A 13850-nucleotide genomic window follows, 5' to 3' on the forward strand; every position below is an offset into this window, starting at 1 on the left:
ATTTTTCGGAGCTGCAGCATTTAACTTCAATCATGAATCCTCTAGCCATATGTCTTCATGAAAAACAATTACTATCAGACTCTACTCTCTCTTTTAAAAAATTTAAAACGATATATATATTCGGTCCCAATGACATGCAGGCTTCTGGTGGTACAAACATTTTAATAAGAATTGATGTGATCCATAATCATATAAATATTAATAACAACAACCTACAGGTGACAGCAGTCGACTGACTTTGCAGAAAACCATTACAGTCATTTCTATTTATATTCCTCCAAATACAAATTTGACACAAATGGACCTAGATCACCTTTTTGCTCAGCTCCCATCTCCCTTTATTCTCAAGGGAGATTTTAATAGTCATAACATTATGTTGGGCTGTAATCACTGTAACAAAAAAGGAAGGAAATACAGAAGATCAGATGTACTAAGAGAATCAGTTACCTCAAAGCAAAAATAAAGGTGGCTGCTGTCCCTGTTTTTTCTTTGAATAAAACCTTCACATCTGTTGCAAAAAAAAAGCTGTGAGAACAATAGATTGCCAGACAGATATCACCTGGATGCATAAAGATAAACCCCAAACTGTTAATTATAGTAATATTCCCTCAAAGATGAAAAATACAGGAACTCAGAGCGAAACTCTTCTAAATGAAATTAATTCCGGTCAGAGTTCAATAACCAAAAGGCAAATAAAAATAATAGAAAGGTAAGCTCTTCACAATCAAATGTATCCCAAGATGAAAATTCAAAGACAAGACAAACTAAAGATGTGGAAATGAAAGAGAGTGAACACCATAGTAGAAGTCCACCTCCTAAAGGCAGAACTAGGACAACTGTTCATATTCTTCCTAATAGGTAATGGAAAATTGTATCAGTCAATGGAACTGTCGTGGTGTCAGGGCTAATTTTACAGAGCTGCAGCATTTAACTTCAATCATGAATCCTCTAGCCATATGTCTTCAAGAAACACAATTACTATCAGACTCTGCTCTCTCTTTTAAAATGTTTAATACTTTCGGTCCCAATGACATGCAGGCTTCTGGTGGTACAACCATTTTAATAAGAAATTATGTGATCCATAGTCATATAAATATTAATAGCAACCTACAGGTGACAGCTCTGCGACTGACTTTGTAGAAAACCACTACAGTCATTTCTATTTACATTCCTCCAAATTCAAATTTGACAAACATGGACCTAGATCACCTTGTTGCTCAGCTCCCATCTCCTTTATTCTCATGGGAGATTTTAATAGACATAACATTCTGTGGGGCAGTAATAAATGTACCGGTAATACAAAATGAAAGAAGATTGAAGATTTTATAGATAACCATACATTATGTATTTTAAATAATGAATTGAATACCTATTTACATCCAGGACATGGAACATACTCTGCAATCAACCTAACATTATGTCAGCCTGAAATCTTTTTTAGACCTATCATGGAAAGTTACATGACCTCTGTGGAAGTGACCATTTCCCAATCAATGTAACAATCAAAGGAAAATTGGAAGAAACAAACACATAGAAATACATACAAAGATGACAAATTAAAAAAGCAAATTGGTAGCAGTTTCAAACCCTCTGTTATGAGAGACTTCACGGTTTCCAGAAGACAGTCCAGATGCTATGCAGAAATTCACTAAAATACTTATATCTATAGCTAATGATACAGTCCCAAGAACATCTTTAAATGTAAGACATAGATGACTTCCATGGTTTGATGATAAATGTAAGGAAACTATAAACGAGAGGAAAATAGCATAAAGACTTTTCTTTAGACATCCATCAACTGAAAATCTTATCAAACGCAAGATAAGTTGAGCACATGCAAGAATTATTATAAATGAAGTCAAAGGAAGGCTGGAGAAGATTTGTTTCCAGCATGACAACAAGCATACTCCATCAAACAAAATATGGAACCTGATACGGAAAATGAAGGGAAAAAACTTCTCTCTTGGGAGCCCCAAACACCTCAGACCTTTGAGAAAAGGTCAATGAGAATTGGCAAGTGATGGAGTGAATGAGACGTTGTGTCGATGTAGTGACACTAGGGGTTGTTCTTAGGATCCCCGTACACCTCAGATCTTTGAGAAAAGGCCAATGAGAATTGGCGAGTGGAATTGCATGCCACTCCCCCGGATATATGGGTATAAACGAGCTGGCTTGCAACCATTCATTCAGGTTTTGTGCCGAGACAGGGTCCCAGACATTTCAGCGGGTAGTACAGCATTGTGGCAAGGGGGACACAACATCTCATTCCCTCCATCAGGGAACGAAGATTACGACAGTAACCGAGATATTCCCTATCTGTCACTCACTCGACGTTGTGTCAATGCAGTGAAACTAGGGGTCCCTATGCAAAACGCCACAACAGCTGAACTGTGTTATGTGGACTGACGATGCAGGCGCAAGCAGGCTACTGCGTGTAATAGCAGATGCACTCTGACTGCATGTAGCCTCCCCCAATGCCCCCAAAAATGTTGTGTAGTTCCCCACTATACAACATTTGGGGGTGGAAGAGACATATCTAGTATGGGAGCAGCCCGCACCAGCCGAGCCATTTTCTCTCTTTATTTTCTCTCCACAGAATACTTTTCCGGCTGGGGCCTTTTAAAGCTCAGAGAAGGTGTTATTTTCCTTTCCTATTCTTTCTATACTGTGGAAGATACATCACAGGGGGTTACCGGGGTAACCGGCACCTGTGGAGCACCTACTCCAGTACAGGGCATGCTAGCACATGTACTGGGTCTGACTATTAATTCTTCCACCAAATTGTGAGCCAGAGGGCTAGGGTGGAAGGACATCCAGGGTTCATGGGTTTGTGAACTCACATTTGGGGAAGGAGCACACGTCTTTACCTAATGTAGGGGAAAGGCGCTATACGCATTCGATACACCTGGCCAGCTGACCGTATTAACCAACCTTAACTGTTCATACCTGAGAAAACACAGGACGAAACCGGCTCAACCCGGAGATTGTAAAATCTTGCAAAGGTATCTGGTGTTGCCCAGCCTGCTGCCCTGCAGATGTCGGCTAGATTGGGCAGTGCCCACGAGGATGCCACACTTCTTGTAGAATGTGCTCAAATTCCCAAAGGGTCGGGCACGGCCTGGTATGCCAAAGTGATGGCATCCACGATCTAGTGGGCAAGCCTCTGTTTGGAGACAGCGTTCCCTTTCCGCTGTCCACCAAAGCAGACAAAGAGCTGCTCAGAGTGCCTAAAGCTCTGCATGCGGTCCAAGTAGATGTGCAAAGCAGGCACTGGACACAGCAACAACAAGACTGGCTCTGTCTCCTCCCGGGGCAGCGCTTGCAAGCTCACCACCTGATCCCTGAAGGGCACATAGCCCGCTCGGGGTCTCAGAATTACGTGAGAGTCTTCCGGACTGAACTCCAGGCAAGTATCACTGACAGAAAATGCCTGTAGGTCCACGAACCTCTTGATGGACGTGAGAGTGGTCAGTGCTATCCAATAGCAATTAACTTCTTAGAGGTTAATGGGCAGACTCTTTAGAGTAAAAATAGCAAACACCTAATCTATCCTACATAACAAGAACTTGGGTGTACCTTAAGGAAGTATTCTATCAGTAACTCTATTTAGTATTAAAATAGATAGCATTGCAAAAGTCACTGGTTCTGATGTTCATTGTAGTTTATATGTAGATGATATCTGCATTTGCTACAGAAGCAAGTACATGAATACTATTGAGCAAAAAATCCAACTGAAGATAAACAAAATACAGTCCTGGTCAACACAAAATGGTTTCAAGTTCTCACAAACAAAAACTTTCTGTATGCATTTCTGTCAGCTTCGTTTGTTGCACAATGAACCAGAGTTGTTTATGGATGGAGTCCCCATTAAAGTTGTTAAAGAGAACAGGTTTCTTGGTATCACCTTTGACAGAAAATGGTCTTTTATTCCTCATATTAAATTACTGAAAAATAAATGTTTTAAAGCTATGAATGTTTTAAAGGTTTTATCCAATACTAAATGGGGAGCAGACAGTTGAACTCTTGTGAACTTGTACAGAACCATGATTTGCTCAAAACTGGACTATGGAAATATCATTCATGGATTAGCTAGGAAATCATTTATACAACTTTTGGATACTGTACATCACCAAGGTATACAACTGGCTTTGGGAGCCAACAGAACATCACCAGTCCAAAGTTTATATGCAGAAGCCAATGAACCTTACTTGGGAATCAGATGCCAAAAGTTGGCCTTACAATATGCAAACAAACTTAAAACAAATAAAGAAAATCCAACCTATCCAGCAGTTTTTTCAATTCAGCATTCAACAATATATGAAAGAAGCTACGTACATCCGTCCAATTGGCCTATGTATAAAAACACATCAGGAGAATTTTAAAGTGTATTTTGGAACAGACACATTTTTGCAAAATTCCTCCATGGGATCTCAAAAATCCCCAAATCCATCTGGATTTAACAAGAAAACAAAAAAATCAAAAACACATCTGAATGATTATCATCAACAATTTCTGAATATAAGAGCATTGTTCCCACAACATATCCCAATATACACAGATGGATCTCAATCTGGATATCAAGTGGCAGCAGCTTTTACAACAAATAGTTGTGTCAGGGTCTCCGCATCCCTGACCAAAGTTCCCCCAGAAATTGTTTTTTAATAATAACTGATTCAAAATCATGTCTTGAAGCATTGGAATCTATAAAAAAACAATCACCCAACAAATGTGAAGATTTTAATCAAATTGTCATCTCTTGAATCAAATAATTTTTGTATTATTCTCTGCTGGGTACCTGGTCACTCAGGAAGAAAAAGGTAATGAACAAGTGGCCAGAGCTGCCAGAGAAGCACTATCTACTGACCCAGTAAAATGCTCTATACCTTTCACAGATCTAAAACCGACATTAAATGTTTACATTAAAAAGTCGGCAGTCGGAATAGGATCAGTGTTTAAACAACATATTACGTGAAATAAATCTTGTTGCTGGGACAAGATATGCATTCCCTTTTAATAATCACTATGATCAAGTAATTTACACATGATGCCGGATAGGAGATACAAGACTCAAACACAAATTTTTACTATCAGGAGAAAATTCACCAAAGTGTTCATCTAGTCAGCATCCACTATACATTAAACATATTTTACTGGACTGTAATACTTCTACACATTTGAGGAACTTGTATTATTCTGTTGATATTTTTGAAAAGGTTTTTAACCCTGTGAAATAAAATTTAGTTTTAAGGTTTTTAGAAAAAATGAATCTTAAACACCTTATTTAGCTCTATTCTTGAATAACTAAACCTGGCTCTCACCATGAATATAGCCATAGAATCTGGCATGGCGTAAAACAATTTAAAAAAAAAATAGAGTTTGAAACATTGAATAAATATCTAAAATAAAGTGCAAAGTTGAGTGTTTATAGATGTCACTTAATCACAGCTTTGTGGTGTCACACAATTGCACCACTGAGAATGGCACATCCTCCTCAACGTTTGCTCCAGATTTATTTTAAGAGGTGGTTTGTTAACTGTAAATCATAATAGATGAGGAAAATAAGGCTATAAAGTTAAGAGCACTGATTGTGTAGACAATTGCATATTGTGCAAAATGTGGCAAGCTTACAAACAGAAGAACACAATCCATGCATACTCTGGTATCACACAAGCTATGGATACACAGTGAAGTAAGAAAGTTGTGGTAGAGATGGCAGATGGAATAGATAATGCATTGTAAAATAACTGCCTGGATAATGAAAACCATTTCTTCCCTGTGTTGGCCAGGGTTTGGTTTATTGATGGTTTATCATCCATCTGTTGATCCAGTTCCATTTTCCCTAACCATTGACCTATGGCAATTTTCTCACAGAACATTTACCCTGTCATTATAGGCTTTTCTGGAATGTTTGAAAGTCACGTAAAATCATTTTGTTACTTAATCTACATATGCAAAATGATACCCAAGTGCTTGCCAGACAAAAATAATTGCTGCAAATAACAAATCTATGGATCACAATGGGCACATCAATACGTACTTTTAAAAGACTATGTGACAGCACCTTTGAACAAAGCATTGTCAGTCCCATAATGAACTGCACATGTAGATTTTCTTTGTACTGTATGTTACATTTTCCATGCACCGATTTGTAAGTTCCACTGCTATCTATTTCATGCTGTCTTCTACAATGTAGATACTTTAGACAGAGATTTGTTCTCAGTTTTGACATTTTCTAAGCGCAGTCATTCTTTATATTTAATCTGGGGACCACAGAGTCTTCTTCTTTATGCAAAACAGCACCCTGATTAATCACAAAAATCCATAAGTATGAGATCAAACATGCTTTTAAGTTCATAATCATTTGGAACTATTTCACTCTTCATACTTAATATTGTACATTACCACATAGAAGGACAGACTCTTCAATCAGCAGCTAAGACCTGATAGAAATTCAAGCTTTAGGCAGCTGGACTCCAGACCCAGTCTTTTTTGACTGTGCCTGTGAGTCTTACTAATATGTAAGACTTTGTAGGTTTTATACTCTAAAAGGAATAGTTTACCCAAAAATGATTTACATTAATGAGTTTTTAAAAAATGATTTATTCACCCTCATGCCATCCCAGGTGTGTATGACTTTCTTCTGCAGACCACAAACAAACAATACATTTTGGGTGGGAACAGACCAAAATGTTACTCCTTTTTACCATACAATTTGATATCAGCAGTCTCCTTGGCTATCATGATTTCAAGATTGATTACACATCCTGGTACCATCTAGCGCTCTGTGCATGCTTCAAGCACTAGGAAGTGTAATGAAGCTTGAAATCATGATCGTGCCATGAGAGTGCAATGGATAAATGTACAGTGAAAAAGAAGTTACATTTTGTACCGATTGGATCACTTCAGAAGTCATGGGTTAAACCTCTGAAGTCTTATGGATTACTTTTATGCTGCCTTTAAGTGTTTCTAGGAGCTTAACATTTTGGTCACCATTAACTTGCATTGTGTGGACCAACAGATCTGAAATATTATTTTAATAATCTTTGTTTGTGTTCTGCTGAAGAAAGAAAGTCATACACGTCTGGGATGGCATTAGAGTGAGAAAATGATGGGAGGATTATCATTTTGAGTGAACCTTTTCTTTAAGTGTCAAGTCCAACAGGACTGAAAATCTTTTTAAAGTCTCAAATGTTCATGTGCGGGCATTTAAGACCTTAAAGCTTCACATCAGGCAGTGCCTTACACAAGAAGCTCCAGTTGTGGGACAGTCCAATCCAGAAACATTCACATATGGGGAGCATTTCATAATAAATTACAACTCCAGAAACATGTGTAAAAGCCATTGATGGAATGGAAGAAGATTTATGTCCCATAGTAAAGCTGAATCAGCATCTCTCCTAATAAATTCTCTCATACACAGTAGTTTTATACAGTACTTTCATGGTACTGATATAATTATAGTATGTGCTATACACAGTTATACGTTCATATACTTTAATCTAATGTGACCAAATGTCACGAACCCCGCTCCCTCGCTCCGCCCCCTCGAGCTTCCACACTCGTTCCGCCCCCTCGAGCTCGCACGCTCTTTTTGCTCGCTCGAGCCCTCACGCCCACTTTGCTCCTACTCGCTCACATGCTCGTAGGCAATCTCCCTTCCTCGAGTTTACCCCTTAGCTTGCCAGCTCCCCTTGTTCCCCTGTCTTTTGCTCCCTCTAGTCCCGTCTCGCTGATCCTGTTTACCTCGGCTTTGACCCTCGCTCCCCTCTACTACTCTCCCGGATTTGCCCCCTTTACTCTCTCCGATTCCCCGGCTTCGACCTCTCGCTCCCCTTGACTACTCTTCACTGGATTTGCCCCTTGATTGTACTTTTGCCTGCCTGCAATAAAACGCAGTTTGACTTACATTGTGACTGTCTCTTCTTGTGCGGGTTACACCAAAACGAATGTGTGGATGTCTTGATGAAGATTTAAGGCAATGATGATTACGTTTGTTCTGTAATTGTTCAGATGTTTATATATATATATATATATCAATTGTTTTGTTTAGCCCTCTGCTGGACACATGTGATGAGCAGACCTTGAGCTATTGCGGATTTGGTCATATAACTCAAACAAGAAACAGAAGAGTGATTCAAAACTTTTCAGCCATTATGTTGCATATATAATTTAAATCATGTGTTCAGGATGTGGTCTCCTGGTTGTGGATTGTGAATTTATGATAGTTTAATATTTTTTTATTTTATAAAACGACAGATCTTGTGGCACAGAGAGGATGTGGAAACAAAAATTGTTATCAGATATGGGTATGTTAAATTCATGGCAAATTAAGTGATTGAAGAGGTTTAAATTCCACAGCTTTGCAGAGAAATATATAAAAATTCTGTTGTTTTGATAAATACAGCAACAATATTTACTGAGGACAATTTTCGGTTATATGTATACAGTATATGCTGCTCATGCTTGTTGTCCAGTGAATATTTATCAAGGTTGGTTCGTTTTCAAAAGTCAATTTCTGTATAGGCACATACCTTAAAGTTTTGACTACAAAACAACAACAAAAAAGCTATTGAAAATTTCTACCGTTATTGCCCAGAATAAAAGATCCAGTTAATTTATGACATTTTATGACAACTTGCTCCACAAAATATGGGGTAAGTTGTCACAATGGAACCTGCTATTAAATAACCCATAGTTGGTTTTCCAGATACATTTTAAAAGTATAAATATGAAAAAGGAACTAATGAAACAAAAATTATGTATAAGGTAACATTAAAATGTATATATGTTAAAAATATTTTGGACAACTTGCCCCCAACCTAACATCTAAAAAGAAAAGAAATAAATCCTGAGAATATAATCTACCTTTCAGTTAAAACTGCCTTCCTTGTATAGTCGAGCCCTGACTGAATGTTTTTAATGCCTTCAGTCTTTACCCAGCCGCTATGGAAAAAATATGATGAAATTAGAATTTTAGTTTGGAGGACAACTATACCGCCCAAGGTATATTTCTATAACAATTAGTCACTCTGTCTCCCTAGCATGAATGTGCACTTTTTGGGATATTTGGCGCCCTCCCCTGTTTATAAACACCAAGGATCAGAAGCTCCACAGAAAACATTAACAAAACATAACATTTAACAAAAACAGCCTGCAACAGATTCATGAATGAGTGGAGACACATAGCAGAGATGGGACAACAAACAAAACGTTGGCTGGAGTTGAGGTGCTCAGAGTGACCAAGACAGGTTGCTGAAGGGCAGCATTCATTGCTGTTCTGTTAGGACTGGCTGAACACTGACTTCTGGAAAAGCTCAGCACCAGAACTCTTTTAAAGCTGGACAGTGGGATGGAAAACACGTAACAGTTTCTACTTCTGTTTTGAACCTGTGGCTTTTCGACATGTATCTGTGTCGTGACAAGGCTGGTCACATTTTCCCCACAAAACAGGTCTCTTAAAATCCTGTGACCCCAGCAAGGTAAAAGGTGCCTACGGTGGTGTTTCTTCAATTATGGGCACTTTTAGCACTTTTGGACTTCATGCTCCTACTAGTTTAGTATGAGGGGAAAAATAGAAAAAGTCCTGTCATAGCTTGCAAAACTTTTATTTATTTATTTATTGTCTAATTAACGTTTCAATCAGGACTTATAAATATATCTTTAAAATTGTCAAAGAGTGTGGGCCTACACACTCTTATGGCAAAATCATAATGATTCATCCTTTTTTTAAATTTGGCTAATTTGTATGTACCGTATTAATTCATACGAATGAACTCGTGCAAAATCATACAAAACAGCCAACTCATAAAATATGTAAACATTTTCATGAGACTGAGTTGGTCTGGGCCTAAGGCCGCATCATTTCAAATATTATTATTATAATTTTTATTTTGGTAGTGACTTTGTCACTGTATGATTCATACGAATAACCTTATTCTTAAACTGCTGTCTTTTAATTTTGAGCTGATCGAGCTACATGACTGAATGTAAATGAGGACATTCTCTCTTTATCATCCAGCCTTAATCTGGCTTTGATTAGATAGTATCTGACCAGTTCTTCTCATGTCTGCCTTTGAATTAGGAAGAGCATCTGTGATGCTGGAGTTTACTTCTTTAAACTGACTTCAGCTTCAAATTTAATGTCTTCAAATCTGCCTCGAGTCACATGTGGTCAAATGTGAAAAACAATGTTGTATAAAAAAAAAGGTGTTGAAGGTCAAAAGCTGCACTTACCATCGGACGCTTGTTTTTCATCACTCAGCCTAATGATTTTATTAACTTGGGACTCCAGCTGTTTCTCAAATCAAAACATGGAACATGCATTTCATTGTTAAAATGCTTTGTCAGATAACCTAAAAATGTGTGGTAATATATAAATGGTTTATATACCTGTTATATCACAATAACAGATTGTATTATCAAAATATTATTAAATATGAGGTTAGACATTAACATCAGATCAGATCAGGTAAAAAATAGCTCTTAATATTAAAACAATGACCATTATAGAGTACCGTTTATTTGGACCATGAAACTTATGATTGAGACTTCCTTATAGTGCTTTGTGATTACTCAGACTCCATCTTTTTAATTGTTTTGGGGCTTTTATTTCATGAACCCAGGACACATGCATTTCTTAATTGTATATTTTTAATCAGACCAAGGTAGAAAAATAGCATTTATTGCATTTATTATTTACTTAAGTTATTGCTGTTATTATGTTGTTGCTGATGTTATCAGTAAGTGAGTATCTTTCCCTTTAAAGGGTAACTAAACCCTAAACCAACTTTTTTTAGTTAATGATCTGTAAGCATGGGGCTTTATTAGTACTGGTCATTGATTCAAGTAATTTTTTTGACATTTGTGTATAAAGTGTTTTAATTCTACAATATATGGTGTTAAAAACGTCTGAGTGCTGCCCTCTTCAGGTTGAACGGTGGCTACTGCAGTTGAATTTTCCTATTGGCTGTTGCGGTACTTCGTGACGTAAGCGGTGACAGCTGGCGTAAGCAGGTTCCAGCTCACCACGCCAGATTCATGTACATGTCGTCTTGCGACCGTGTGAGGAATAATAATAACATAGAGTCTGACAGCAGCTGTCAATTAATCCGTCACTACGAGTCTCAGGTGCCCCCACCCCCGCTCAGCCCCGCACTCGGTTCGTTCCCTCTATCCCCGCATTAGCACATCCTGCATTTTCAAATATTTCTAGTGGGTGGAGTCAGACTCTGAGCAGGTGTTTAGTTACCCTTTAAGTATGTAAGGTGTGATTCTGCCTGACTGCCTCACATCAATTTGTTTTTGAAAGAAACAAAAAACATGAGTAAATTAGTTGAACACTAAGAACTCTAAGAAATTGTGCTACTTCACAAAAATACCACTTTTTTTATAAAGTTCAAATCTAACTTTCAACTTACACGACTAAAAGGGCAACACCACCCCCCCCCCCCCCACCCCACCCCACCCCACCCCCAGATTTAAAAAGTAAACAAATAAGAAGTATTATATAATTCATAAAATATTCATGGTGGTTGCTGGTGGCAATGTTTTTCCATGTTAGATTAAAAATAATTTAGACCAAAAAATAAGAAGAAAAATATATAATTCATAAAATGTTCATGGTGGTTGCTCCTTAAGCCAGAGAGATATCCCCCCTCCCCATTGTTTTGAGTAAAAATATGAATAGATTGAATAAATGGTTTGTTGCAGATGCTAAAAGATTGTTTATGATTTAGGAGAAAACTACACCATGCTTCCATTAAGTTTGGTCCACTCGAAAATGTCCTGCTCACACACAATGTCCGAATTGATGAGCAGGTAGCGATCTCCTACACAGAAGTGTTTCTGACAGGCAGCACATTTGAAGCATTCCAGGTGGTACACTTTGTCTCGGACACGCATGGTCATTTCAAAGGCCCGGATCCTCTTTTCGCAAGAAGCGCAGAGCCCATCCTGACCAAACAGTCTGCAGAGAAGAAAAATATAAATTGAGTTGTGAAATATAAAAGGGGTATTAGTCAAATTGTATTAAAAATGATTTAATGATGAAGTTCATAATGTTATCAATCTCTTTGTGTCAGTCTCACCTGAGGTAGTCTCTCCTGCACAGCTTCCTGCCAAGTTTGTAGTACAGCCTGCGGCCCACCTCCCCTAAGCGGCAGCCGCAGAGGTCACAGCTCAGGCAGTCCTCGTGCCAGTACTGCTCTATAGCCTTGAGGAAGAAACGGTCCCCGATGCTCTGCTGACAGCCGCCACACGTCAGCAAAGATGGGGGCATCTGAAGCACCTCGTCAACTGGTTCCCTGCAATTTAGCATTTGGTTACAATGTGTTTTCAGTGCGCTACACCTTTTTGAACAACAGACAGCACTACTACATGCTTTATTGGGGAGACAAAAAAAACTCATCCTGCTCCTTATTCCATTCTTCTAAAATTGATGCTGATAAACGAATGGGCTTGTTTTTATTTTATTTCATATATTGATTTGGATATATGGCATACATTTCCCAAGGGAAAAAGAAAAGTGCGGTTGGCAAATGAAGCCAATGCACAGAGTTCATTTTAAATTAAGACTAAACTTAAAAAAGTCATAATGCTACTAGATGTCTAATCACAGTTTATTGGTCTTCGCTGTGTCTGTTTAAAGGGATATTTCTCCCAAATTCTCTCTTTATTTACTCATCCTTATGACTTCCTTTCTTTTGCTGAAAGGAAGTCATAAGTTTTAACACAAATTAAGATTTTTAGGAGAAAATCTCAGCTCTGAAGGTCCATTCAATGAAACTCCAAAAAGCATATAAAGGCAGCATACAAGTAATCCATATGAGACCAATCATTATATCCTTGACTTTAGAAGCATTTTAACAGGATTGAATGAGAAAAAGATAAATATTTAAGTCCTTTTTTACAGTAAATCTCCACATCCACTTTCATCTTCTTCTGTTTTTGGCAAATCGTACTCTTCGTGCATCGCTTGGCATGCAGGGAGGAAAAATTATAGTAGAAAAGGACTTAAATCTTGAGAATGTCTTCAGAAGACATGGATTAAACCACTGGAGTCATATTCATTAATTTTATGCTGCCTTTATGTCCTTTTTGGAGCTTCAAAGTTCTGGCCACCATTCACTTGCACTAAATGGATCAACAGAGCTGAGATATTCTTATAAAATCTTAATTTGTGTTCAGCAAAAGAAGAAAAGTCATACACTTCTGGGAACTATACCTTTAGTCACAAGAGAGCACTGCACACATGCAGTCCGCATATTGTGTCTGTCTAATTGTTGTCTCCTACAATCAAACAAAATAAATAAAGCCAAACACAAGTAAATAATAGATATACAACAGCGTACTTACTCGTTCGTTTCCAACGTCTTCCTCTCAATTGTAGATGCCATATTAAATAAGTCGTTCAGGGATTATTCCCGCATCTGATATGCGCACTTAGTCGTCAAATATGCCCCACATTCGCCGTCTGTGGTGCTTACAACTGAAATAACATCAGTTTTCTGCAAAATTAACTGCGTTAAAAAAGCAATTCAAGCGTGCGCAAAAATGCACCTGCCTTTTGGTATACTGAAGACGTCAAAATTTGTTTCGCCAAATTCCAAGCATGCTCGTCGTCCAAGTACACAGAATGTGGCTTCTTTACGTTACATTATATTTCTGTCTCCGTGCACTGAGTCCTCATATTATATGTTGTTTATAAATGATAAGTGGTGACAGGCAGATGTTCCCCAACCACGTTGTATAATTAGTAGCTACTCCAGAGCACAGAGCATCTGCATAATAAATATAGTCAGAATTTACATCAAGCAATGTATCTCCACAACACGACGTCACTGTAAGGGTTG

The 13850-nt window shown here is 38.0% G+C and overlaps 1 protein-coding gene across 1 annotated transcript; it reads right to left on the reverse strand.

The window, feature by feature from the left end:
* Window positions 1-11457: 11457 nt before the first annotated feature.
* Window positions 11458-13850, reverse strand: lmo2 (LIM domain only 2 (rhombotin-like 1)). Its single transcript, XM_052097561.1, has 3 exons — window positions 13354-13850; window positions 12087-12302; window positions 11458-11965 (listed from the first exon to the last, which is right to left on the reverse strand). The coding sequence occupies exons 1-3, from the start codon at window positions 13392-13394 to the stop codon at window positions 11743-11745; spliced, it is 480 nt and encodes a 159-aa protein (XP_051953521.1). The 5' UTR covers window positions 13395-13850; the 3' UTR covers window positions 11458-11742.

This window comes from Xyrauchen texanus, chromosome 29 (genome assembly GCF_025860055.1).
Source record: "Xyrauchen texanus isolate HMW12.3.18 chromosome 29, RBS_HiC_50CHRs, whole genome shotgun sequence".
NCBI classification, from domain to species: domain Eukaryota; kingdom Metazoa; phylum Chordata; class Actinopteri; order Cypriniformes; family Catostomidae; genus Xyrauchen; species Xyrauchen texanus.

Bases quoted from the DNA above. Each gene is read 5' to 3' on its own strand.
- lmo2 (XM_052097561.1), bottom strand. From the start codon at position 13,394: ATGGCATCTACAATTGAGAGGAAGACGTTGGAAACGAACGA. The intron at 12,303-13,353 runs GTAAGTACGCTG...GCTAAATTGCAG, and splicing joins AAGACGTTGGAAACGAACGA to GGAACCAGTTGACGAGGTGC. The intron at 11,966-12,086 runs GTGAGACTGACA...TCTTCTCTGCAG, and splicing joins TGCAGGAGAGACTACCTCAG to ACTGTTTGGTCAGGATGGGC.